Source organism: Capricornis sumatraensis, chromosome 4 (assembly GCF_032405125.1).
Source record: "Capricornis sumatraensis isolate serow.1 chromosome 4, serow.2, whole genome shotgun sequence".
Classification (NCBI taxonomy): Eukaryota; Metazoa; Chordata; class Mammalia; order Artiodactyla; family Bovidae; genus Capricornis; species Capricornis sumatraensis.
Window position 1 is genome coordinate 13,226,426 of NC_091072.1, and position 26,130 is coordinate 13,252,555.

A 26,130-nucleotide genomic window follows, 5' to 3' on the forward strand; every position below is an offset into this window, starting at 1 on the left:
ATTGGCAACTTCATGTGGTTCCACCTGATACATTGAATGGATTCAAGAGAACTCCAGAGTTGAGGAAATTTATCATGAAAAATACACACAATAAAAGGTTACAAACATTCTATTTCATCTCAGTCATCTGACTATGTCCTCAGAATCTTATCAGTATGGCTGATTTTCAGCATCTCCCCTATACTTTTAAGCTGAAGACAAAACAATATATGTGATGGATATTTAGATCAGGTTTCTCCCACATTCACAGAGACTTTTAAACATGGTAAGTGTCACTTTTATTTAAAGGAATATTTTTTAAAGGAATATTTCTGAAAGAAACATTTTAAGTCTCTGTGACTGATTTCAGCGAATGAGTCAATGTCGTCTCTCATGGTGCTGGGACGAGTAGAAAAAGCACTGATTTTGTATTCTGGTTTTTATTAATGTATGACCATAAACAAGCTAGCCTCTCTAACCCCCAATTTCTTTACATTTAAATGATTTAAAAATAAAAGTTAATTCTGTTGTGGAAATGGGATAATATGTTGAAATTTCAGTACACTTGTCTTTAACTGTTTTCAATAACTATTTAATCCAATCTGAATCACACTGAATTCCTAGATTTTCAGAGAAGGACTCTTGGAAACTGGTAGAGAACTTGCTAAATGTATTGACAAGTCCTTCCTGCTTGAGAGTGTTCTACATTCCTGAGTAGATGAAGACTCAAAATATTTCAAAGGGATGTATCATTCATCCTTATGCCAGTCCATCTCTGGTTAAAGGACAAGCTTCTGTGAAACAGGGGCTACTGAAATTTAACAGGATAGATAAGTCACATCTGATATCTCAACAATTAGAGTTTGTTCTATTAGCATAGACTGGGAAATACTCTTTCTGAAGGGAATGGTCCCATGAGGGGACATGAAGCTACTGGTCTGGAGATCCTTTCTAGAAAGTGATATGAATCTTAACCAAATCCATTAAATAATTGTCTCTGGCTAATCCGATTAGTTTTAACTTGAATAATGACGCCTCTAATAGTATTTAATGGAACAGCTCTGAAGTCCAGAAATTGCTCTTCTGAGTAGAACTAAGCAATTAGGAACAAGATACATGGCACAGGGCATTAATGGGTACAGCCAGTCCATTCTGAAGGAGATCAGCCCTGGGATTTCTTTGGAAGGAATGATGCTAAAGCTCAAACCCCAGTACTTTGGCTGCCTCATGTGAAGGGTTGACTCATTGGAAAAGACTCTGATGCTGGGAGGGATTGGGGGCAGGAGGAGAAGGGGACGACAGAGGATGAGATGGATGGATGGTGTCACTGACTCGATGGATGTGAGTCTGAGTAAACTCCGGGAGTTGGTGATGGACAGGGAGGCCTGGCGTGCTGCGATTCATGGGGTTGCAAAGAGTCAGATACGACTGAGCAACTGAACTGAGCAAGGCAATTTCTCTAGGGAACTGTGGCACAAAACTGTCTTCCCACTGAGAAAGATGGTGGCTTTGGTAGGAAAGTGGGGAGTGCCCTATTTGCTCCAAGTAACAAATTGACAACTTCTGCTTGACTTTTCTGCAAAGCAAACCAAGTTCAAAGTTGGCGGGAAACTTGCAACCTGTACATGTCTCTTCTATGGTCACAGTTTCAAAACTCTCAGAACCTCTTAAACTAGAAGCCTGTCTAAATTCATCGGAAGACTCGGTTATATTTCACATCGAGTGCCATAAGGGGACATCTCTCAGAGCAAGCTGTCTGGGGACTTACTAAACAGGGGATAAAGAAACATCTGCTATTTCCATCTCTTGGTCTCTTGAATGCTTCCATCTGCAGTCACCTCCCAACCTTTCTAAAGATGTCCCTCCCACTGAAAACATGTTTGCCTTCCTGCTCAACGGATGTTTGTTTCATTTAAAATAAGACATACTCTCTAAAATGATGAGCTTCAGCAGTCCTAATAGTTTTCCAGTTGATATGACAGCTCTGACAACTTTGTGCTTCTGATCAAATGATTGATTATGCTTTTTACAAGAAATGGAACATATTTTGTCAGGACATTGGCACTGAGCACAAGATTTGCGCGCGTGTGTGCGTGCGTGTGTGTAACAGAAAAAAGTGAACTAAACTATTTTTGGAAAGCAAGAAAAATACATAGTTATCAATTAGTCATAGCTGAACAAATTACACAGGGTTCTTACAACATGTAAGTAAACCTTTATTAGCTTATTTTAAATTAAAAAAATAACTTTTTGTTAGTCAAATTTACCAGCTACTCCTTGAAAGTAAACCAGTGATTTTGTACTTGAGTTTCCAACTCTGAGAATAGATGGAGATAAAGAAAGTGGGTGTCAGAGCCTGGGATAAGGATTTGAGGTGTTTGCATCTTGGTTGCTGGCATTTCACTGAACTGAGTTAAGTTTGTCTCCTTGGGAGGACAGAGTCAAGGACAGAATTCTACATCTATACGGATTCACTCATGCTGTGTGGTGTGGGGGGACCAAGCACTACAGAGCTCCATCCTTGGCTAGTACATTCAGTATACGTATAACCAGCTTTAAGAAAAAATACTATTAAAAAATCCCAACTTTGAAAACAATAAATTAAGGAAACATTTATCTACTTTAAAAAAAGGAAAGACTGCAGAATTCTTGAAAATAGTATGTTCCCCTGGTGCATGTAAATTAACCAGATTTACTAGAAAACAGCAAAGTTTCAGGAGAACATTATTCTGAATAACTGACTCAGCTGAACTATTAAAGGAAGGAGAAAGTGGTTGAAGAATCTGAGCTAAAGTGTTTTAAATGCTGGCATACTACCCACAAGGTTGTTGTCAAACGCCCCATCTGATACCCTGCATACATTTAGATGGCTCGTGAGGTTATATTTTTCCTTCAAAATGCACAGTTTACAAAGAAAAAGGGCAGGTGCTTATGATTAGTAGGAGGACACCGTCTACCCTAAGAGGAGCTCAGTTTCATCTGAGGTTTGGCTGCAGGTCACCTACCAGAATCATCTTGTTCAAAGGGGTGGCTCTGCACCAGTGAAACATGCCGCTGCTATCAAGGCGGTCGACCTCCTCTTCCGTTTCGCAGAAAAAAGTCCTAAATGTGGAGAAGGGACAGTTAGCCTGGGAACACTCGGGGCTCTGGTTAACAATGCCCAATACCAAACTCATTGAGCCTCGAGCCCAAAGTGAATAACACAAGGAAAGCAACCTTAGGTCTGTGAGACTCCAGAATAAAGATTCATGTCTGAAGAACAGCAAGGGGTCAATGTCTTCAGAGCTGAAAGCGCATTAAACACTTTGGGCAAAAGCCAACAAGAATTGTGTGCATGTGTGTGTGTGTGTGTGTGACATACCAGTCTCTCTTTTTACCTTAGATTAGATGTGTTCTAAAGGTAGTTATGTCTGCTTAAGTTTTGCCCTTAATTTTGTTACTGTTTTGATGCTACTGCTGTTTGGGACAGCTCATGAGAGATGTTTTGTGCACCTGAATCTAGAACTTAAAGGGTTAGGAGATCCAGTCATGAGTGGTATATCTCTCTCCTTAGCCTGTTTTCTTCTCCTCTCCTGTCCAGATCTTTTCTGATGGGTCTCGGTTGAAACATCCTTCCTCATTAAATGCATTCTGCATCTTTTACAGCTTGCATCTCCCTGGCCTGCATTTGACTAAAACTTGCTCAAACCTTGGTCTAAGTCTTGGCAAACCCTTCCATGTGATCACCCCCACACTGCAGTCAGCCACAACACTTGTCATGCCATAGAGTCAATCACCAAAAAGGCTGGAGGAGGCTTAGAAAAATTCCACTCCCATCCTGAGGAATATGTGCCTGTGAGAGAAGAAGGGACACCCTAAAAGGATCACTGAGAGGTTTGGGTTAGAAAGGACTATTCAAGTTGAGAGAATCCAGGCCCAGGCTGCAGAAACAACCTCAGAATCCCAAGGACTTAACCCAACACGGGTTATTTCTCATACGCACTATTCATTTTGCTGAGATGAACAGGTGTCTCTGCTCCATACAGTCACTCAGCGTCTTAAAGGGAAAGAGGATCTACTATATTAAATTGATTGGCATGCCCCCCTGGAACTCATGTCCTGCTTGTCATCAAGGCAAGAGAAGAGAAAGAGATGAGAGAGTCAGGCTCAGGCATTTAACTGCCTTGGCCCAAGTCAACCAGCCATTGTATCTCACATTTCACTGGCCAGAACGAGTCACAGGGCTCCTGCAAGCTTTATGGGACTGAGGAATCGGGGAGCATTTCAAATATCTGCTGAGCATTTCTATCTGTTTCAGAGACTGTACCCCTTAGTTCACGGATAAAAGTCAAAGAGCTAACAGACCGTAAACCTGACACTTGAATATACTGATGAGGTTGAGATTACTGGTATTCACAATTTCCCACTCTCCTTTCCTGCCTTAGCAGATGGACAGGTTAGGTGAGGCCACGTGATTCGTTCTGGCCAATGATGTGTGAGCGGTGATGGCTGACATAGGGAGAAGTCCTCAGGTGAGCCTCCATACCTCCTCCTAACCCGCTGCAGAGATGACCAGCCTGAGTATATGAGTGATGATGTGGAGCTGATTCCTTGCCTTCCTGGCCCATGCTGGACATGTAACATGAACAAGAAATACGGGTTGTGCTAAGCCGCTAAGGTTTCATGGTTGCTACCACAGTATTAGTCAGCCCTATTCTAACACAATTACCCTTTCCAAAATATTCCATAATGTGAGCAACTGGAGAAGTCCCTAGGAAATGTTTTCTGGAGGCAAATTTTGAGAACAGTAACTCCTCTTTGAAATTTACCCTACACCTTAGCATATGAAAGGTTCTGAAAAGTCTTGCAAAAAAGAAATTTGTATAATTCAGTGTTTCACACTTTTTTGACCACAGAAATGTTACTATTTGCTTAACTACCTATACTTATTTAAGCACATCTGTTACTCTGCCTTTTCCAACATAGTGTACCATGGCATACTATGGGTTCAGCCCTGGTAACCAGTAGCTTAAGACAGCATTCTCCTGTGAGATTTTGCTATTCATCCATGGAATAATATGACCTGTTTCTCTTTGTGCTGAAGGGTTAGGGGTATTCTCTGTGAATTAATACAGCTTGTTATTCGATACCTGGTCAAAGACTCAGACTCCAACATAATAACAAGCAATTTTTGCTCTCTTTGACCAGGTTAATTTCTAAACTGCTATGTAAAATCATAATTTTTCTGAAAAAGGAACTTAGATTGACATGTCAGATCTAAAGTAATAGAGGACAGATAGAGAAGCTGAGGTAGGAGGCTTGAGGCAGAAGGGTTTGGAAAAGCAGAGAGGCTAATTGCTGATGAGATCAGCCAAGGACTAGGTGCAATTCTTAATTTTTCTCTCTATTTAATCTCCCTACAAGCTTAGTGATTCCAGTCATCTACCTAGCCAGAAGATGTTGAAATATAAGCCTCAAAGTCAGCTTGACCAAAATGAGCTACCTTATTCATTCAAATTAACGTGGCTTTTTGTGGTTTCAGTATCCGTAAGTCATGAGCCCCAACCCAGAACCCTAAGAGCCAAACAGGCACACTCTTAACGGTGATGGCTAAACAGGACCATGGTGATAGTTAAGGGGAACACACCAAAGACCCATACCTGGTTTTGATTTTTATCAGGACTTGGAGAACGGGCTGTATTACTCATTCATAGAATCTTTTTTCCCCGCCATGTGTAGCTTCCTTGACACTATGCCTCAGGTGCTAATATAGCGTAGCTAAGTTACCTTTGGGAGGTGGCCCTCGGCGCTCAAGTCTACAACAACTGCCCTACTCTTCTGCTCACTTCCTTCAGCTCTTTTTTTTTTTTTTTGCCACTTCCTCTAGTTCTTCCTCTCCCAAGCGCACCCCCCATAATGAATAAAGAGTCCTTGGTCTGGAAATGAAATGCCTTTTTGGCAAATGGAAGATGATCTCCTTCCAAGCACATTTTAACTTGACTCAGAGTATCAAATAAGTCACTATACACATTTCTATAATAATAAAAAGCATGATCTATGTACGCAAGCTGTCACAGACAACGTCTTTCTTCATTCCGACGTTATGGAAAACAGATAAGCCTTAGAGGAAACACCTGTTGGAGACAGGCATTAAAGAGAAGGCTGAGGAGACCCGCTTCATCATAAAGGCATCCATCTGGTGTCTTCGCCAAAGCAAAACCTGATGCAATTCAGTTCACCACCCCTTAACTAAAGCTCCCTCCTGCCATATGCCTCACAAATGACATGATCCTTGCAGAAATATACTTCCCTAAAGAGACGAATAAATCATGCATGAGAATGTGGAGCACCAGCAGTCTGAGGACTTGTAAACCAGCACTGGAACATAAAGGCTGGGTCTGCTGGATGGAGAGGTAGCCGCACGGCACCATCCAGGTTATCGGAGCAACCTGAGGAGCCTCTTGGGTGAGGGCACTTTCTGGGTAAGAGACCTTGGCAAGAAGCCAGGTGGGAGTCCCCTGAGAGGTCCCTGTTGGGGATGAGGGTGGGGGTTTGGTCACAAGACTGGCTTCCTCTTGTCTGAGCCAACTGGGAGAACCAAATTCCAATGGGGAGACCCCAGGAGGCATTGAACCTTGACATGTCCTTGGGATCAGGTCTCGCCTTCCGCCTTGGAGAGCTGATGGGCTTAGTGTGCTGGCTGCGAAGAGCATGGCAGCTGCCCACCCCGGGTGTGCGGAGCGGTACCGGAAGGAAGCTGCCTGCATTCTTTGCCAACAACTGCCTTGCTTCAGGCTGCTTTGATATTCATGAAGCAAACGTCTTGTGAACCCAAGCTTGGACCTGTCCCAGCTAAGGAAGGCAGTCTCTTTCCTCTCTGCTCTCTGAACCATTTGAAGAAAACTGCTACTCCGCCCGGGCCACAGCAACCTATCTTGTATGAATCCTGTCCCTTAGCAGCTGTCCCCAATCTTTTTAGCACCCTGGACTGGTTTTGTGGAAGACGATTTTTTCCATAGACTGAGTGGGGGGATGGTTTGGGAATGATTCAAGTGCATTACATTTATTATGCATTTTATTTTGAACATTATTACATCAGCTCCACCTCGGATCATCAGGCTTTAGATTCTGGGAATGGAGACCCCTGACTTAAAGGAAAAAAGGGACCATGCACCTTTGATTTCCAGTGGTGGCTCCTGAGGTGACAGAGATCCAGCCGTGCAGGGAAACCTCTATGTACAAGGTGGGCGAGGTTTCAGGGCCAAGTCAGGAAGCATGGTTTCCCAGAGTGTAAGTCGGCTTCCATATTTCATCCAACACACATTCTTGACTCTGGTTATTCTTGAAAATGATCCGCCAATAGAGGAGATCCTCCACTGATCACAACATCTATTAGAAAGTTCAAAAGGCACCCACAGTTCCTTTTTTGGTTTTTTTTTTGCAGGACTCATTTTTGGATGTGTTAGGAAACCCTGGCTTGTGATGCTTCCATCTGAAACCTCTCTAAAACTCCACAGGTGGCTAGTAAATTCTGAGAAGAGAGGTTGCTGGCCTGGATGCAGAACCATATATTTTTTTTGCTCAAGACTTGAGTTGAATAAAAATAACACGCTTCATCAAGTCTTAGCACAGGGAGAAGGACAAGTCCCTTGGCCGAGGAGGAGAGGAAGGATGTTGTTGGGGAGGAGAGGAAGGATGGGTCCCTGTGTCCAGGAGTTCCAGTGCCCTTCTCGGTTCAATCTTTGGGAAAATCCACTGCTACTGCTTCTTCAAAGCAGTGTTCAAGTTCTCACCGAAAACGGAGGGGGCAATCTTCAGTCCCAGATGCCTCTGGAGCTGCAGAGGATTTTGAATCTTGGGGGCTACAGCTGCTTTCTCTCCAAGGACTCAGCACAGACGTAGCAACAGGGCTTTGCAGTTCATATTTAACCCGGAAATAGTCACTTATCATCAATTCGGACTACCATCTTTTGTGTTCCGGGAGAGAGGAAATTTAAATAGGGGAAGGTGAGGGCATTTTGCCTACTCTCTGCTTTTCCCTGCCTCTCTCTCAAACTTACACACATATACATACACCACACACACATACACAAATGCTAGAGTCAAACTTCAGAATATGAACCTTTATGGTCATATTATGATTTCATTTTTCTGGGTTGCACCCGGTTGCCATTTACTCATTTCAAAGCATTATTTTCACCTTGGAGAGAAACTTAAGGTGTAAAAACATGGATAAATTTTGCAGTCTTTTCACATAGGAACCTGTGTATAGGCAAGCAGAAAAGGGCCCCCTGGGAGCACTGAGAAGCCTTCAGTTCAGTTCAGTCACTCAGTCGTGTCTGACTCTGCGACCCCATAAATCGCAGCACGCCAGGCCTTCCTGTCCATCACCAACTCCTGGACATCACTCAGACTCACGTCCATCGAGTCCGTGATGCCACCCAGCCATCTCATCCTCTGTCGTCCCCTTCTCCTCCTGCCCCCAATCCCTCCCAGCATCAGAGTCTTTTCCAATGAGCCAACTCTTCACATGAGGTGGCCAAAGTACTGGAGTTTCAGCTTTAGTATCATTCCTTCCAAAGAAATCTCAGGGCTGATCTCCTTCAGAATGGACTGGTTGGATCTCCTTGCAGTCCAAGGGACTCTCAAGAGTCTTCTCCAACACCACAGTTCAAAGACCAAGTAACTGTGACAGGAACTCAGGAAGGCGAAGCGTCTATCCCACCTTCCCTCATAGAAAGGCCTCAGGAGTTGCATCCTTTTCAGCAAGAAGGGGAAAGCATGCACCAGGCTCCGGGCTGCCCCCAGCCTCCAGTTTGACTGGATCTCCTTGCTGAGAAACCTTTACTGGGTAAGTGAGAAAACCTGCCACAACAATCTCATGGGGTGTGACACACTTTGACAGCAGGCTGGTTATCTAGAAAGCACCAAGCCCTCTTGGTTCTCATGTGGGAACCTTAGGGAAGGAGAAGGAATAAGAAACACGGAGGCGGGAGGGACGATTTGGGAGATTGAGATTGACATATACACACTACTATGCAGAGGGTCAAGAATCTGCCTGCAATGCAGGAGATCTGGGTTCGATTCCTGGGTTGGGAAGATTCCCTGGAGAAGAGAATGGCTACTCATTCCAGTATTCATGCCTGCAGAATTCTGTGGACAGAGGAGTCTGGCAGGCTATATAGTTCATGAGGTTGCAAAGAATCGGACACGACTGAGCGACTAACACTTTCACATATTAAACAGGTAACTAATAAGGACCTACTGTATAGCGGAGGGAATGCTACTCAATATTCTGTGATACCCTATATGAGAGTGTGTGCAAGTGTGTGTGCTCAGTTGTGTCAGATTCTCTGCACTATTTCCTGCTCCAGGGGCTCTTCCCAATGCAGGCATAGAACCCATCTCTTGTGTCTCCTGCATTGGCAGGTGGATTCTTTACCACTAGCGCCACATGGGAAGCCACCATATAGGAGAATACAATCTTAAAAAGAGTGAATACATGTGTATGTATAACTGATTCACTTTGCTGTACAGCAGAAACTAAACATTATAAATCAACTATACTCCAATAAAAAGTAATAATAAGAAGAAAAGAAACCCACTGTGGGGCAGCTAGGGTGACGGACTCTGGTTGGCTTAAGGCTCTGGTGTCCCAGACAAGAGGCTTAAGTATTAATACTGGTCACTTGACAGCTAGAATGGGGATACTTTCCCTGCTAATCTGAAAAGCTCATAGACAGAGAGGAAGGAAGAATAAAGCCTTGGAAAGCTTGAAAGCCCAGAAAAGCTTCCACATTGCCGCTGTTGTTGTTTAGTTGCCAAGCCGTGTCCAACTCTTTCGCAACCTCGTGGGCTATAGCCCACCAGGGTCCTCTGTCTATAGGATTTTCCAGGCAAGAACACCGGAGTGTGTTGCCATGCCCTCCTCCAGGGAATCTTCCCGACCCAAGGATCAAACCCGAGTCTCCTTCACTGGCAGGTGGATTCTTTATCACTGAGCCACCAGGGAAACCCTGAAAACTTTCCACGCTTCTACCTATATATAGATAAGTCTGGCTGATATTCAACTGAAGAAAGGACAGTGGGATGACTGGAGTCCTGAATGTCTTAAGACAAGTAGGTTCCAGTCAATTACACCTTCCAACTTCCCTCTGGTTCCTGTCTCCTAATTCCTGGCATATGTAAAGTCTTCACAAAGTCATTGAAGAATGATGAACTTTGGTGGTAAAGAGTGTTGGTATGACTTAAAAAAAAAAAAGTCTGAAAATGGTATTTTTATAAAAGAGAAGAGGTGTTAAATGTCAGGACATCAGCATAGTCTTATTTCAGTCTACTCAGGAGAATGTAAACTGTGTTCTGATGTAAACCAAGCCAGCCGTGAGGAGGGCATTTTGTTTGCTAGTAAATGCTGCTTTCCAGATGGAGTTGACCAAATCCACTGCCTCTATTTTCCATATTTACCATGTGAAATCTCCACAAAGACATTTCTTTCCATCCTCTTGCCTTAGAAGTTAGACCTGAGGTCAGAAGGGCCCTGGCCCAGGTGAAGGCAAGAAGGGGAGGGTGTTTCCATGAGATTAACCCACATCCGAGCTCACATGCGAGCATCTCTCTGCTAAGTTTTACTTTATTTCTGATGAGTGTAAACTGACAGATTCTCTGCAGAGCATATTCTGTGAAAGCATTCATGCAGGCATCTCAGAACTGAAAATTGTTACCAGACAGGAGATGGAGGAGGAAGATAAAAAAGGATAATTCCCTTCTTCCTCACCCATTCCCCAAAAGGACCCTCATTTAAACCTCTTTTTATTTTATGGATATTGCATTTGGGATTTCCTACAACGTGAGGACAAATGAAGCATGACCTAGAGCAGCGGATACCTTTAATAAAGGCTGGAGACTGCCCTGGGCGAGAAGCCCGGGGTTGGGGTGGGGTTGGGACAGCCTCACCTCTCCCGGGAACCATTTCCTTAGCTAATTTTTGCGGCATGAGGTTGTGTTTTCAAGTGCTCTTTCCAGCATGTTCTAAATATCAAATGACCCCGTAAACACAGAAGTAGATCGGAATGAAAAATACTTTCCTCCCTCAGACAGTTTGGGATACAATTTTCCCTGTTCAGTGGGCTAGGAACTGAATGATGGAATCAGTTACTCGAATACTTTTGATGTTAAAAGGAAAACACATTACAGAAAAAAAAAAGAAAAAACACGTTAAAGGAAACAAATGCATATTTCAGGCAAAAGATTTAGTTTTGGCGGGGATGATATACAAGTGGGAAATAGGACACTGAAATATCTGAAAAGTAGTTTTTTTTTCATTATATTGATGTACTTTCTGAGGTTTTAAAGGGTTGAGCCTGGGTCAGATTAGGGTGACAAAAATGCTTTCTTTATGCAGTGGGGCAAGAGGCTTGACAGCTACTAATAATAAGTCCCCCCTCAAGAAATTAGGACTGGGAAAAAACAGCATCCATCAGAATGTTACAGTTGTGAGTGTACACATATTCTTGAATGTGTGTGTGTGTGTATGTGTGTGTGTGTGTGTAAGAAAGAGACAGAGAGTGAGGGGTATTAAACTGAAAGGGACACAAATTCTGGAAATAGGGTGTTATTTGCGAAAACTTCTTATCTACATTCCTTAGTTTCTCTGAAATCCCTGAGGCTGAAGTTCAAGATGGAGACAAATTATTAGTGTGCTGGTGATTACAGACTTTTGGAAACCCTGGAAAGACTTAATGATGTGTTGAGGGCCACGGACTTTAGACTTTTCCCCACATCTGGAAGCCATCTCTGGAGGGAAGCCTGTGGAGTAAAGGCATTCTAGGTGCAACAGCATTTTTCTTTAGCACCTGTGACCTGTTAGGAAGCAAGGGACGGCATGGAGGCGGAGGCCACTCGACATCTATCGCGATGCGGAGCCCTCCTCCCGCGTTGTGTTTTATAGAATGGCTATTTTTAAAAAGTGGTCTGCCTTGATTAGAGATGAAAAGTTAGGATTAGTGGTCTCTGGTGGGAGAGAAATGGCTGTGATTAAAGTGATTAAACTTGGGCTGATTTTAGTGATGAAAGCTGAGTTCAGTTTCTTTGGTGGGAGACAGGAGTCCCAGGATGGGAGGGGTAAGACAGTCTCCAGCATTGTTACTGAGATGTCCCCTGGGTGTTAGGTCTTTACATTAAAGATGAGAGAGAACTAGGGGAAAGGAGCAGAATGTTGATTCTGTTCTGTTCACCTCTAGCTTGAAATTGGGGCTTCTCAGGTGGTGCGGTGGTAAAGAATCTGCCTGCCAATTCAGGAGGAGTAGGTTCGATCACTGAGGCGGGGAGATCCCTGGAGGAGGAGGAAATAGCAACCCACTCCAGTATTCTTGCCTGGGAAACCCCATGGACAGAGGAACCTGGTGGGCTAGAGTCCATGGGGTCACAAAGAGTTGAACACGACTTAGTAACTGAGAATGCACGCACAGTTTGAAATTAAGTTTCTGCAGCACATCAAGCACTTGACTTTCCTTATGTGTGACTATGCAGGTGACACTTGTCACTGGATTTCTGGAGGCTGAGGCCTGCTGCACCAGGAAACCATCTGGATACCCCATCACTTACCCCTACTGCTTAAGGTCCAGATGGAAAATTTGGGGAGTCATGTTTGCCTTCCCAATATTGTCTACTTGGGTGCAGTCATTTATAGGAAGGAGAGAGGAAGGGAAAGAGGCAGGAAGGATTATATAAACTTTCTGGAAACAGAGAACAGATGTGTGGATATGGTGTGGAGAGAGCAGGGGTGGGAAAAATTGGGAGATTAGATTGACATATATACACTACCATTTGTAAAATAGATAGCTGGCAGGAGCCTGCTGAAAAGCATAAGGAGCTCAGCTCGGGGCTCCGTGAGGATCTAGAGGGGTGGGGTGGGGGGCAGGGAGGTTCATGAGGGAGCGATATATGTATACACTAAGCTGATTCACTTCCTTGTACAGCAGAAACTAACACAACGTTGTAAATCAACTTTGCGTGCGTGCGTGAGTGCTAAGTCGCTTCAGTCGTGCTCGACTCTATGTCACCGTGTGGGCTGTAGCCTGCCAGGATCCTCTGTCCATGGGATTTTCCAGGCAAGAATGCTGGAGTGGGTTGCCATGCCCTTCCCTGGGGGATCTTCCCAACCCAGGGATGGAACCCATGTCTCTTATGTCTCCTGCATTGGCAGGCGGGTTCTTGACCACTAGTGCCACCTGGGAAGCCCATAAATCAACTATACCTCGTTACACAAATCAAAAACAAAATCACCACCAAATGTACACACATTGAAATGCCTCCTGTCCCATGGAACCATGGTGAATGCTAGTAAGGGAGCTGTAACTTGCATCTTTCTTGCTACGTCTCAAAGCAGGGACAAGAGCACCCAGTGGCCCATCACGAGTCCTCCAGCAGGGAGATGTGCATGCATGCCCCTCTTCCCTGCCCCTGGAGACCAAATGGAAGCCCCCAAGTAACGCACTGTCAAGGGTTTCATCTAAGAAGCTTTGGCTTTTACAAATTAGAGTAAACTGGCATCTGTTAAGAATTATATGGCTACTTAACACAAACACAAGTGATATTTAACTAGCCAGTGAGTCATTTCCGGACTATTTTGCAAGAATGCAAATTCCTTCTTATCATCTTTCTGTTCCATATCAAAATGTCTATGGAAAAGGATTCTAAATTATGCATGAGCTCTCATCACCCTATGAAAGAAGAGAAAATAAACTACATGTCCTGTGAATTCTTCTCAGCCTCTTCTATTTGGTCATCTGCCAGGGGCCCGTTCTCTTTTACTCAGGATTCCAGAGCAAAAGTGGAACAAAACCACACCAAATTTCAGATATCTTGATGATTACTTTTACTCTTTGATTCTTGTATCTTATTCCCACACAGTGGGAAATTGAGGCTATATAATTAAGGAGTCTGACTCTTTGCAACACCATGGACTGTATTCTCCAAGCCAGAATACTGGAGTGGGTAGCCTTTCCCTTCTCCAGGGGTCTTGCCAACCCAGGGATTGAACCCAGGTCTTCCGCATTGATGTTGAAGCTGAAACTCCAATACTTTGGCCACCTGATGCAAAGAGCTGACTCATTTGAAAAGACCCTGATGCTGGGAAAGATTGAAGGCGGGAGGAGAAGGCGATGAGGATGAGATGGTTGGATGGTATGTATCACCGATTCAGTGGACATGAGTTTGGGTGGACTCCTGGAGTTGGTGGTGGACAGGGAGGCCTGGCATGCTGCAGTTCATGGGGTCACAGAGAGTCAGACATGACTGAGCGACTGAACTGAGCTGAACTGAGGAGTCAACTGCATGTTATGACACTCTTTATTCACTTCTACTTTTCCAAGCTATTCAACACCCTATTAATCTAAACACAAAACTTTTAGTAAGAGTTTGGAATGAAAAGTAATGTCTTTGCAAAATTATCCTGAAATTAATTTGTGCCTATTATTTCCAAACATCTGATGCAATAGTGGTCAACCTAACTAGAACAGGATCAAAACAATTTTTTTTTTTTCTGTAAAGGGCCAGCTTTGCAGGCCAAGAGACAAAACTGATATTATGTAGGTATACAGCAAGACAGAAAATAATTTTTCACAATTTCTCATTGATGATATTCATGATAATGATCATAAAGTGAAAGTCACTCAGTCATGTCCAACTCTTTGTGATCCCATGGACTGTCGCCCACCAGCTCTTCTGTCCATGGGGACTCTCCAGGCCAGAATACTGGAGTGGGGAGCTGTTCCCTTCTCCAGGGGATCTTCCCAACCCAGGGACTGAACCTAGGTCTCCCGTATTGCAGGAGGATTCTCTACTGTCTGAACCACCAGGAAAGCCCCAATAATAATCATAATAAATAGAATTTTCTATTATAGATCTAAAAATAATGAGAAGAAATAGATTTTCAAAAGTACTTTGATTAACTGGCAAACAAAATTAGTGTTCTTATCATCAAAATCAATTGCAAATGCTCACATGCTAATGCTAACAAGATTTAGTTCAAAGATTTATCATCTTCAAAAAAGTTTTTTTCACACAGATAGGTACTGCCAAATACTGATACTGCCCCATGAGCATATGATTCTAATTGAGAATATTCATCACTTAGGAGACATTATTAGACCCTTCTTTCTATATCTGCCTTTAGCATGTCATCATCTGGCAGATTAATCACTTGCAACTGAAAGATAGGTAGAAACCCCTTACTTGCACCGCTAAATGAACTTAAAATACAGAAGTTGGTCTAAACAAACACATGAACTTACTACTGGAACTGGCAGTAAGTTCTACGAGATCAGAAGATATATTCACTGCAAATATGTGTGGAAATAGTGATTGCACCATTAGTTTTAATTTCTGACATCATGGGAAATGTATAAGGGAGCATGACATTAGATGTGATTCAAAGAACAATAATTGTAATTTTAGTGACTTTTATCATGAAACGAGTTTCATATATAAGCTGTTTGGTCTTTTAGTTTTATGTTTGATAGTTTAAGAAAAACAGTGAATGATAGATTCTGAAGAGATCAATAAAAGTGATCAAGGACAATTCTTATTCAGAAAAATTTCAGTCTTGACCCAGAGTTCAAAAACTGACAATAAATCCTTACCACTACTAAGTTCTTAGATGGCTTTGCAATAGTGTAAGTCAGGATATTCAGCTTCTGTTTCTGACAAAAATTCACAGAACTAGCAATGGTGAAGTCTGGAAGAGCCAATGACGCTCACTACTGACGCTACTGACCTAATAACTCAGGATAAATTAAAACATTTTCCACATGCTACCGGCTGATTAAAAAATACATATATTATATTCATGAATATAATAAATATACACAGTACACACCTTGCATTTTACAAGTTTTGAAAATTTGTCTAACATGAATTTCTGCTCCACATGTATTTTTATCAATATCACTATCAGTTGTAATACATCTTAGTAGATTCCACTTTAGATTGTACTGAATCAGTATTTTCTCACCTTTTCTGAATATATTTTCACATGGACGTTGTGCCATGCAGACTATTCACAGGGGACAGTTTTTCAGTTACTTCAAATTTGGTATTCGTTTCTTTAATAAACAACAATTAAACAGTAACATTTATTGACTCATAATAAGCTAAGGGAAATCCCTCAAAATCATGTCTTATTTTTTAATGGCTATTGATATAGTTTCCAAGGTCAACTATTCAAACAACCATTATTGCTGAAAAATTAATGGTATTAAATGATTTCATTTTCTGTGACACACTTGTTGGTTGTTGCAATCAAACAATATAATTGGCTCACAATCAGTGACTTCCCTTGCTTGGTTACCAAATGAGCCATTTATAAATAAACTTTGTTTGCGAATTCTGTTGTGATGAGATAGTCTTTAAAAATTTTCTAATTGTAACAAGTGCTTTTGAATAGGAATATTGTGATAAGTGCCTAATCTGATACCATCAATACATATTTCATTCAGTCAGCACCATTAAATACTGTCACTGCAAATTAAACAAACGGCTTTGCCATTGCAAGCCATTATACAAAACAAGTGGTAGGCTGGGGATTTAGCCTGCAGGCCATAATTTTCTAGTCCCTGACTAGAACACACCCTGACATCATTTTAAAACAACATTTGCACAGACTAAAAATATCACAAAGTCCATGTGGCATTTAATGGTAAATTTTTGCATGTGTTATCTTTAATTCTAATATGCCTGGTTTTTTTGATTTGCAAATTAAAAGTGTCAAATTATAGTTGAAGAGAGAAGTTGCTGCAAAGAGATAGTTTTATATCAACTTAAGAGATCACTGAAATTTTAATAGAAAGATAATAAAAAAACTAAACTAGAAAAAGTAACCTTGGAGAAGAGCACTTCCAGATGGCAGTAAGGACCTTCAAAACTCCGCTCTTCCGTAAAAGCAATGAGAATACTGATAAAAATTCTCAAAATCAACTTTTTCAGAACTCTGGAAATTAGCCAGATGCCTGAAGCAATCTGAGAAGTGTACATTTCAAGAAAAATGACAGGATCTTGATAAGAATGGTAAGTTTTGTTGCATTGTAACTTGCCTTATTCCCATCCCCTCTCCCCAGCTCTCTGGTAGCCTTGAAGTCCAAAAGCCTCACAATCACAGTGGGCAGGAAAACCAGCATTTCAGCAACCACTGGAGGGATAAGAATGGATTTGAGCTTTCCCCCAAAGCCTTATTTACAGAAAATGTCACCATTTAGCTTATTGCGGCTCCCTGGAGACACCCCATCACAGGACTTGCCTTTATTTGACCTGACTCCGAGTTTCCTCAGTGGGAATAACTGGTTCTCCTGGGAAATTTTCCAAAAATGATGAGCAGCAGTTGTTTAAAACTGTGGATACTTGAGGCAAAGATAACAGTGTGGCAAGCAAGAGGCTAACCAAAATCCTTAAACAGAAGAGCTGGAGCATAAGTCCATGGGGGTGGGGGCTTTGAACTTATTCATTCTAGGAACTGACAAGCAACCACACGCACGTGCAAAGCTCTGCACATGTTATCCAGGAAACACCTGAGACGTCCTTCAGCCCTCATATCTGGGTGACTTTGAGACTGCACAGGCAGGAAGCACAGACTAAGGAAGAGATGGGAACTGCTCGGGTGTTGAAGGCATTCCCCAACATGCATACAGAGCACAGATGATAAAATATTGCAAACAATATATATCTGATAAAGAACTTGGTCAGGAAAAATAAATAACTCTTAGAATTCAACAACAAAACAACCCAATTAAAAATGGGTAAAAGGCTTGATAGTCATATCAATGACCAATAAGCACACAAAAAGATTCTCATCATTAAGCCTCAAGGAAATTCAAATAAAAACTACAGTGAGGTACCACTTCACTCCCACTAGGATGGCTATAAAAGAAAATAATAGACAGACAATAGCAAGTATCAGAGAGATTGTAAAGACATTGGAGCCCTTACGCATTGCTGGCATAATCACCAACGGTGTATCAGCATTGCAAAATAATTTGGCAGCTCTTCAAAATGCTATGCATAGAGTTATCACATAACCTAACAATCCTACTCCTGGGTACATATCAAAGAGAACTGAAAATGTATCTATACAAACACCTTCGCATGAATGTCCACTGCAGCATTATTAATAATGGCCAAGGAAATAAACAACTCAAATGTTTATCAACTAATGAATGGATAAACAAAATGCAGTGGGCTGATACAATGGAATATTGTTGTTGTTCAGTCACTCAGTTGTTTCTGACTCCTGACTAATTCACATCCACCGAGTTGGTGATGCCATCCAACCACCTCGCCCTCTGTCATCCCCTTCTCCTCCTGCCTTCAATCTTTCCCAGCATCAGGGTCTTTTCTAACGAGTTGGCTCTTCGCATCACGTAGCCAAAGTATTGCATATACAATGCAGTATTATTCAGGCCTAAAAAGGAATAAAGACTAGACATGCTACAACATGGATAAACCTAAAAACATTCTGCTAAATAAAAGATGTCAAATACAAAAGGTCTTATATTACCTAATTCAATTTTTACAACATGTTCAGAATGGGGAAATCCATAAAGACAGAAAGTGTATTAGTGATTTCAGAGGATGTGGGAAGGGCTGAATGGTTTTTTTCAGAGGGATGAACCTGTTCTAAACTTCGATGTGCCAGCTACACGATTCTGTGACTATAAAAAAACCACTGTACTGAGCTGCAAACAGTGAAAAGTATAGTAAGTGAATTCTATTTCAATAAATAATCATTAAAAAAACAAAGTAGTCACAGAAGGGACGAAGCGAGGTACTCTGTTTGTCTTCCTGCTGGGTCAAATTCTCCTCCGATTCAATTAACTATAACTGTACAGTGTACTATGATACATCCAATCACTGACATTAATAATGATAAATGAATAATCCAGAGGTTAAATTACAGTCATTACATTCTTCCATAAAGAATCAGGAAAAGTCCCTACTATGCTCCTAGGAACATTCCGACCTAAAATTATGTAAACAGTAACGATGCTTAGGTAAGTTCTGGGAAAAGTTATCCAGGATGATTCATTCCAACACTTTAGATTCACTGAAGTCGAAGATATCTTGCAACCATTACGAGTATCTCCTATGACAGAGATTGACAGAAAATAAAAGACTATTGACATTTCCTCTCTACGGCTTACAGAGAACTTCCATATGCTTGAGTTGCATGAGAACACAGATCATGTGTGTGATCCAGCATGTAATACAGTGTTTGGCACATTATGATTAAGAGGACATCCACCGAATTCCCAGTAAATATTTGTTGACTTACTGAGTAGAGAATGAGTGGCTGATGAAAGCCATTGTCTGTAAACTTGGCCAGTTGTGTTGCCATGTTACTGGTTTAAGAAAGTTACAGTAAGTCCAGGGCATCTCTCGTACTATCAAGAAATTCAGAAACAAAATTCAACTGCTTTATAGTTTACACCTTCCATGATTTTAGGGAAATTCACCATCTACTTGTAGATATATGGTAATTACAGCAAGATGTGTTCCTGTCACCCACAAACTGGGAAAAAATAGGTGAATCTTAAAGTATAAAATCATGCAATACACATGAGAACAAACCAAGGGGTTATCTAGAGCTCCCCCGTTCCTTGGGAAATAAAGGTTCAGGATAGCAAGTTTAATATGATTATGATTTAGTAGTGAAATTAATAAATACTTTCACAAAATCTTCTCTAAATAAATCTTCCTTTGATCTAGGAAATGAGTAACTGTAACCACCATCACCTGTCTGACATATTCTGTCTTATCATAAGAAAAGTTTCTCTTCTTCTTGGACTCAGACTCTTGTGGCAACAAGTTGGGAAGATGGCTCTGAGCCTGATGTGTAAATGCAACAGGCTGTTATCAGCCTAAGGGTCCTTCAACCAACCTCTTCTGCTCTAAGTTCATGTTGGTCAGGCACATGCAGATGAGGCTCTCTTTCATCATAGGGGCCATGTATTGAATGAGCATTCCTGGAAAGCCCTACCCTAGGCGCTTCATGTTTATTATGCTAATCCTCACCTCGACTCTGCAATTACTTAATTTTCAGTTGAGGAGAAGTTAGTTAACTTGATTAAGATCCTGTCGTTGCTCTGTGAATGAGGGATGCGCTGGCCACACCAATCTGAGCATTTAGGTTCTTAGGTGGTTTTATTGTAAAGTAATATATGACTGCTTGGTTGGTACACATCTTTTCCCAGAGGGCAAATCAAAGCCTATGAAGCCGAAAACCAGATTCTCATGTGTGGCAAGTAACCAGTATGAATACTATCCTATGAAAGGGCTTAAAAGCAAGCAAATATTGTTAACTTCTCCAATTCAAACATTCATATCAACATTGAGAAAGGCAAAAGTATTGGAAATTCCTTAAAAAACACACACACATTTCTGCAGTATAATGAATTCATTAGCAAACAAACAGGATATAACTCTACGTTTCAAAAGAGACATAAATTTGATCTTGTTTATAAGCAACTATTTAGCCTGAGTTTTGATGGGTTGATAATGGCTTTTGTTTTTACTGTCATTATAGTCTGGCCTTTTCCAGAATGTCATATAATTTGAATCATACAATATGTAGCTTTTTCACGCTGACTTCTTAGAAACAGACAAAATTTAAGATTTATTCATGTCTTCTTGTGTCTTGATAGTTCAGTTTTTAAAATTGCTAAATAAAATTCAATTCTGTGGATATAGCAGTTTGTTATCAATTCATCTATTAAAGGCCATCTTGGTTGCTTGTAGGTTTTTTTTTTTTTTTTTTTTGGTGATTCTGAATAAGCTGCTATAAGATTCACATGCACATTTTTGTGGAGAGGTAAGTTTTCATCATAGAACCGTTTAACTTCAGCTTCTTTGGCATTAGTAGTTGGGGCATAGACTTGGATTACTGTGATATTGAACGGTTTACCTTGGAAACGAACAGAGATCATTCTGTCATTTTTGAGACTGCACCCAAGTACTGCATTTCAGACTCTTTTGTTGACTATGAGGGCTACACCATTTCTTCTAAGGGATTCTTGCCCACAGTAGTAGATGTAATGGTCATCTGAATTAAATTCACCCATTCTGGTCCATTTTGGTTCACTGATTCCTAAAATGTCTTGCCATCTCCTTTTTGATCACTTTCAATTTACCTTGATTCATGGACCTAACATTTCAGGTTCCTATACAATATTGTTCTTAAGAGCATCGGACTTTACTTCCATCACCAGTCACATCCACAACTGGGCGTTGTTTCTGCTTTGGCTCCATCTCTTCATCCTTTCTGAAGTTATTTCTCCACTGATCTCCAGTAGCATATTGGGCACCTACCAAAAGTAGTCATGTATGGATGTGAGAGTTGGACTATAAAGAAAGCTGGGTGCCAAAGAATTGATGCATTTGAACTGTGGTGCTGGAGAAGACTATCGAGAATCCCTTGGACTGCAAGGAGATCAAACCAGTCTATCTTAAAGGAAATCAGGCCTGAATATTCATGGGAAGGACTGATGCTGAAGCTGAAACTCCAATACTTTGGCCACCTAATGTGAAGAACTGACTCATTAGAAAAGACCCTGATGCTGGGAAAGATTGAAGGCGGGAGGAGAAGGGGACAACGGAGGATGAGATGGTTGAATGGCATCACTGACTTGATGGACATGAGTTTGAGCAAGCTTGGGGAGTTGGTGATGGACAGAGAAGCCTGGTGTCCTGCAGTCCATGGGGTGTCGCAGAGTTGGACACAATTGAGCGATTGAACTGAAATGACTGAAGTTTTCAAAGAAGTTGGGCAAACATCTCAGATCCCAATTACTAGATTTTATGGTAAGCCTGCTTAATCCTTCAGGGAGGCCTGGCATGCTGCAGTCCATGGGGTCGCAAAGAGTTGGACATGACTGGGAATGAACTGAACTGAACTGAACTGATGTTTAATTTTATAAGAAACCTACAAACCATCTTCCAAAGAACTTTTTTTTCATTCCCACCATCAATGAATGAGAATTCCTGTTGCTATGCATCCTTGATATTGTCAGTTTTGTTGAATTTTTGCTAAATGAACAGGTAGGTGCTGGTACTTCATTATTTTAATTTGCAATTCTGTCAGGATAAATGACTTGAGCGTCTATTCTCTGTGCTTACTTTCAACCTGCATATTTTCTTTGGTGAGCTGTCTTTTCAGTTATTCTACCCATGTTTTAACTGAATTGTTTCTCATTGAGTTTTACGAGTTCTTTGTTTATTTTGGATACAAGTTCTTGTTCAGTTATGTATTTTGCAAACATTTGCTCCCAACCTGGGGCTTATATTTTCATGTCTTTTGAAGAGCAGATTCTCTTTTGTTTTCCTATTTTCATTTTTATTGATTTATCCTATAGTTTTATTATTACTTTTCTTCTGCTTGCTTTAGGATTAAAGTTTTTCTTTCTCTATTCTCTTTTCAAAGAATCTTAGGTTATTAGTTTTAGTTACTTCCTCTTTTCTAATATATACATTTAATGTCATAAGTTTCCCTTTAGGCTCTATCCCACCTATTTTGATACCCTACATTTGTTTTATAAAGCTTTTACTTGTGTGTTATTTAGAAGTGGCGGATTCATGTCAATGTATGCCAAAAACCAATACAGTATTGTAAAGTAAAATAAAGTAAAAATAAAAATTAAAAAAAAAGAAGTTATTTCTACCCATTTGGGAAATTTTTCAGCTCTCCGTTACTAATTTCTTTCTGTTAGTTTAATTTCACTGTGTTCTGAGAAATATTTTTTATGATTTCAATGTTTTTATTTGTTTTCATTTTTAAATTTTCATTGAAGTATATTTGGTTTATAATTCTGTGTTAGTACCGTGCAGCAAAGTTAATCTGTTAGACATGTACATATACATCTACTCTTTTTTAGATTCTTTTGCCGTATAGATCATTACAGACCATTGAATAGAGTTCCCTTGTGCTGTATAGGAGGTCCTTGCTGCTGCTAAGTTGCTTTAGCCATGTCCGACTCTGTGCGACCCCATAGACGGCAGCCCACCAGGCTCCCCCATCCCTGGGATTCTCCAGGCAAGAACACTGGAGTGGGCTGCCATTTCCTTCTCCAATGTATGAAAGTGAAAAGTGAAAGTGAAGTCGCTCAGTCGTGTCCGACTCTTGGCGACCCCATGGGCTGCAGCCCACCAGGCTCCTCCGTCCATGGGATTTTCCAGGGAAGAGTACTGGAGTGGGGTGCCATTGCCTTCTCCGTAGGAGGTCCTTACCAGTTATCTGTTTTATGTATTGCTTGTTTTCTAGTTCCTAAGTCACATCCGATTCTTTTGAGACTCCACGGGCTGTGCATGGGATTTTCCGGGCAAGAATGTTGGAGAGTGTTGCCGTTTCCTTCTCCAGGGGATCTTCCTGACCCAGGGATCACACTCACGGCTCCTGCCATGTCTCCTGCGTTGTAGGCAGGTTCTTTACCACTGAGCCACTAGGGAAGCCCGTTTTATACATAGTAGCATGGACGGAGGAGCCTGGTGGGCTGCAGTCCATGGGGTCACGAAGAGTTGGACACGACTGAGCAACTTCACTTTCACTTTTCACTTTCATACATTTGAGAAGGAAATGGCAACCCACTCCAGTGTTCTGCCTGGAGAATCCCAGGGATGGAGAAGCCTGGTGGGCTGCTGTCTGTGGGGTCGCACAGAGTCAGACACGACTGAAGTGACTTAGCAGCAGCAGCAGCAGCAGCATATGTATGTCAATTCCAATCTCCCAGTTTGCTCCCTCCCAACCTCCCCACTAACCATAAATTTGTTTTCTGCATCCGTGACTCTATTTCTGCTTCATAAATAAGTTCATTTGTGCCATTTTTTTGTTAATGTATTTTCTGTAGCCCAGGATGTCGCCTGTTTTGCACACTTAAGAATGTGCATATCACTACTGCTGGTAGTGATACTACTGCTGTCAGTTAAAACAAGTTGATTGATAATGATGTTCAGATCAACTACATGCTTTATGATTTCCTGCTAATTTGACCAATTACTGAAAAGGGGGTCATGAAGTCTCCAATTTTGAGTGGATTTATCTATTTCCCCTTTTATTAGCTTTAACAATTTTTTGCTCTGTGTATTTTGATGCTCTTTATGTACTTTTAGGTAAACATTTAGGATTGTTATCTTAAAGGTTTGACTTCTTCATCATTATGTAAGTCCCTCTTTATCTGTGACAATTTTCCTTGTTTTGAACCGTCTTTGATTAAAATGAATATAGCTACTCAAGCTTTCTTTATGATTAGTGTTAGTGTGGTTTATCTTTCTCCATCTTTTCATTTTTAACCTATGCAAATATTTATGTTTAAAGTGGGTTTCTCATGGATAGTATGTAATTGGGTTCTATTTCTTTATCCTCTGACAGTATTGGTCTTTCAGTTATTTTATTTGTGTGCTGGGTTCAGTTGCTCAGTCATGTCTGTCTCTTTGCAAGCCCATCGACTGTAGCCTGCTGGGCTCTTTTGTCTATGGGATTTTTCAGGCAAGAATACTGGAGTGGGTTGCCATTTCCTCCTCCAGGCATTCTTCAGGACCCAGGGACTGATCCCATGTCTCCAGCATCTCCTGCATTGGCGGGTGGATTCTTTACCACTTATTAAAAGTGATTATTGATCTATCAGATTGTCTACTATGTTTTATAATTGTTTGCTATTTTCTGCATTTATTCTTCCCCTGCCTTTTCTGCCTTCTCTAGTTTGAGCATTTGTATAACATTCCATTTTATCTCTTCTCTCGCTCATACTCTACCAAAAAAAATTTTTTTTTGATTTCTCCTACACCTTAAAAGTGCATTTCAGTATAGATGAGGTGGAAATACTGTTTGATTCCACTTATACGAGGTACCTAGAATAGTCAATTTCACAGACTCAGAAAGTACCTTGGTAGATGCCAGGGCAGGGGAGGAGAGGTACAGGGGAAACAGGAAGTTAGTGTTTAATATGGGTGGAGTTTCAGTTTAAGACGGTGAAAAATTCAGGAGATGGACAATGGTGATTGTACTTAGAGCCCCTGAACTACATGGTTAAATGTGGCCAAGACAGTATGCTTTTTATTATGTGACTTTTACCACAATAAAAAATTAGAAAAAGATAATACAAAAAAAGAATAGGAGTTATCTTCAAATAGGCAACATATATGTTTAACTAAGCCAAGTCCATCTTCCAATCTGTGCTGCTTTCTGCCTAGTGCTGGTGCTCGTAACGGAGTATCCCCTCTTCCTCGTTCCCATCTCCGATGACATTATCATTTGTCATTTCAAGTACTTATGTGCTATAATCATCCGATACAATTTTACTAATGTAAACATGTATATTTTAGCTAAAGAATAAGAAATAACACGTATATTTTAGCTTAAGAATAAGAAAAATTAAAATATTGCATTATCCCTTCTCTAATGCTCTTTTCTTGATGTAGACCTGAGATTCTGACCTAGATCAATTTTCTTCTTCTTTGAAAGGCCTTCTTACTTTCTTACCTTTCTTGATTTTTCTTGAAGGAGAGGTCTTCTGGTGATGTAAACTCCCTAGGTTTTGTCTGTCTGAGAAAGTGTTTAGTTTTCCTTCACTTTTGAAGGACAGCTTCACTGTGTATAAAATTTTAGGTTGAGGTGATATTTTTTCTTTCAATACTGTAAATATTTCAGTCCACTCTCTTCTTCCTTACAGTTTCTGACAAAAAGACCACTGTAATTCTTAACCTTGTTTCTCTTGAGGTAGAGTGTTTTTGTTTTTTTTTTCTCCTCCTCATCCTTCTTTCACAATTTTCTTTTGAGGTTTGTCTTTTTTTTTTTTTTTTAGCAGTTTGAATATGATATGCATAGCTGTAGACATTTTAATATGTATTATTCTTGGTGTGCTCTGACCTTTCTGTATCTGTGATATGTTGTCATTAATTTTGGAACATTTTCAGCCAATATTCACTTCAAATATTTCTCCTGCTTCCTTCTTTCTCTCTTCTCTTTATATTCCAATAATGCATATATTTACACATTGTGAGAAATTCTCCCATGTTTCTTCAATACAGTTCTGAGTTCCTTTAAATCCTTTTTCTCTTTGGTATGGGTTTGGGAATTTCTGATGACATATCTTCAAGCACACTTATTCTTTCTTGTGCTTTGTCCAATCCACGAGT

General features: G+C 40.9%; 1 protein-coding gene across 1 annotated transcript in view; it reads right to left on the reverse strand.

Annotated features, from left to right (window-relative positions):
* KCNU1 (potassium calcium-activated channel subfamily U member 1) overlaps nucleotides 1–26,130 on the reverse strand; it is a 144,450-nt gene that overhangs the window by 23,311 nt on the left and 95,009 nt on the right. Inside the window, exon 20 of the mRNA XM_068971753.1 lies at nucleotides 2,985–3,081. Coding sequence (XP_068827854.1) covers nucleotides 2,985–3,081 — 97 coding nt within the window. The remainder of the gene's footprint in view (nucleotides 1–2,984; nucleotides 3,082–26,130) is intronic.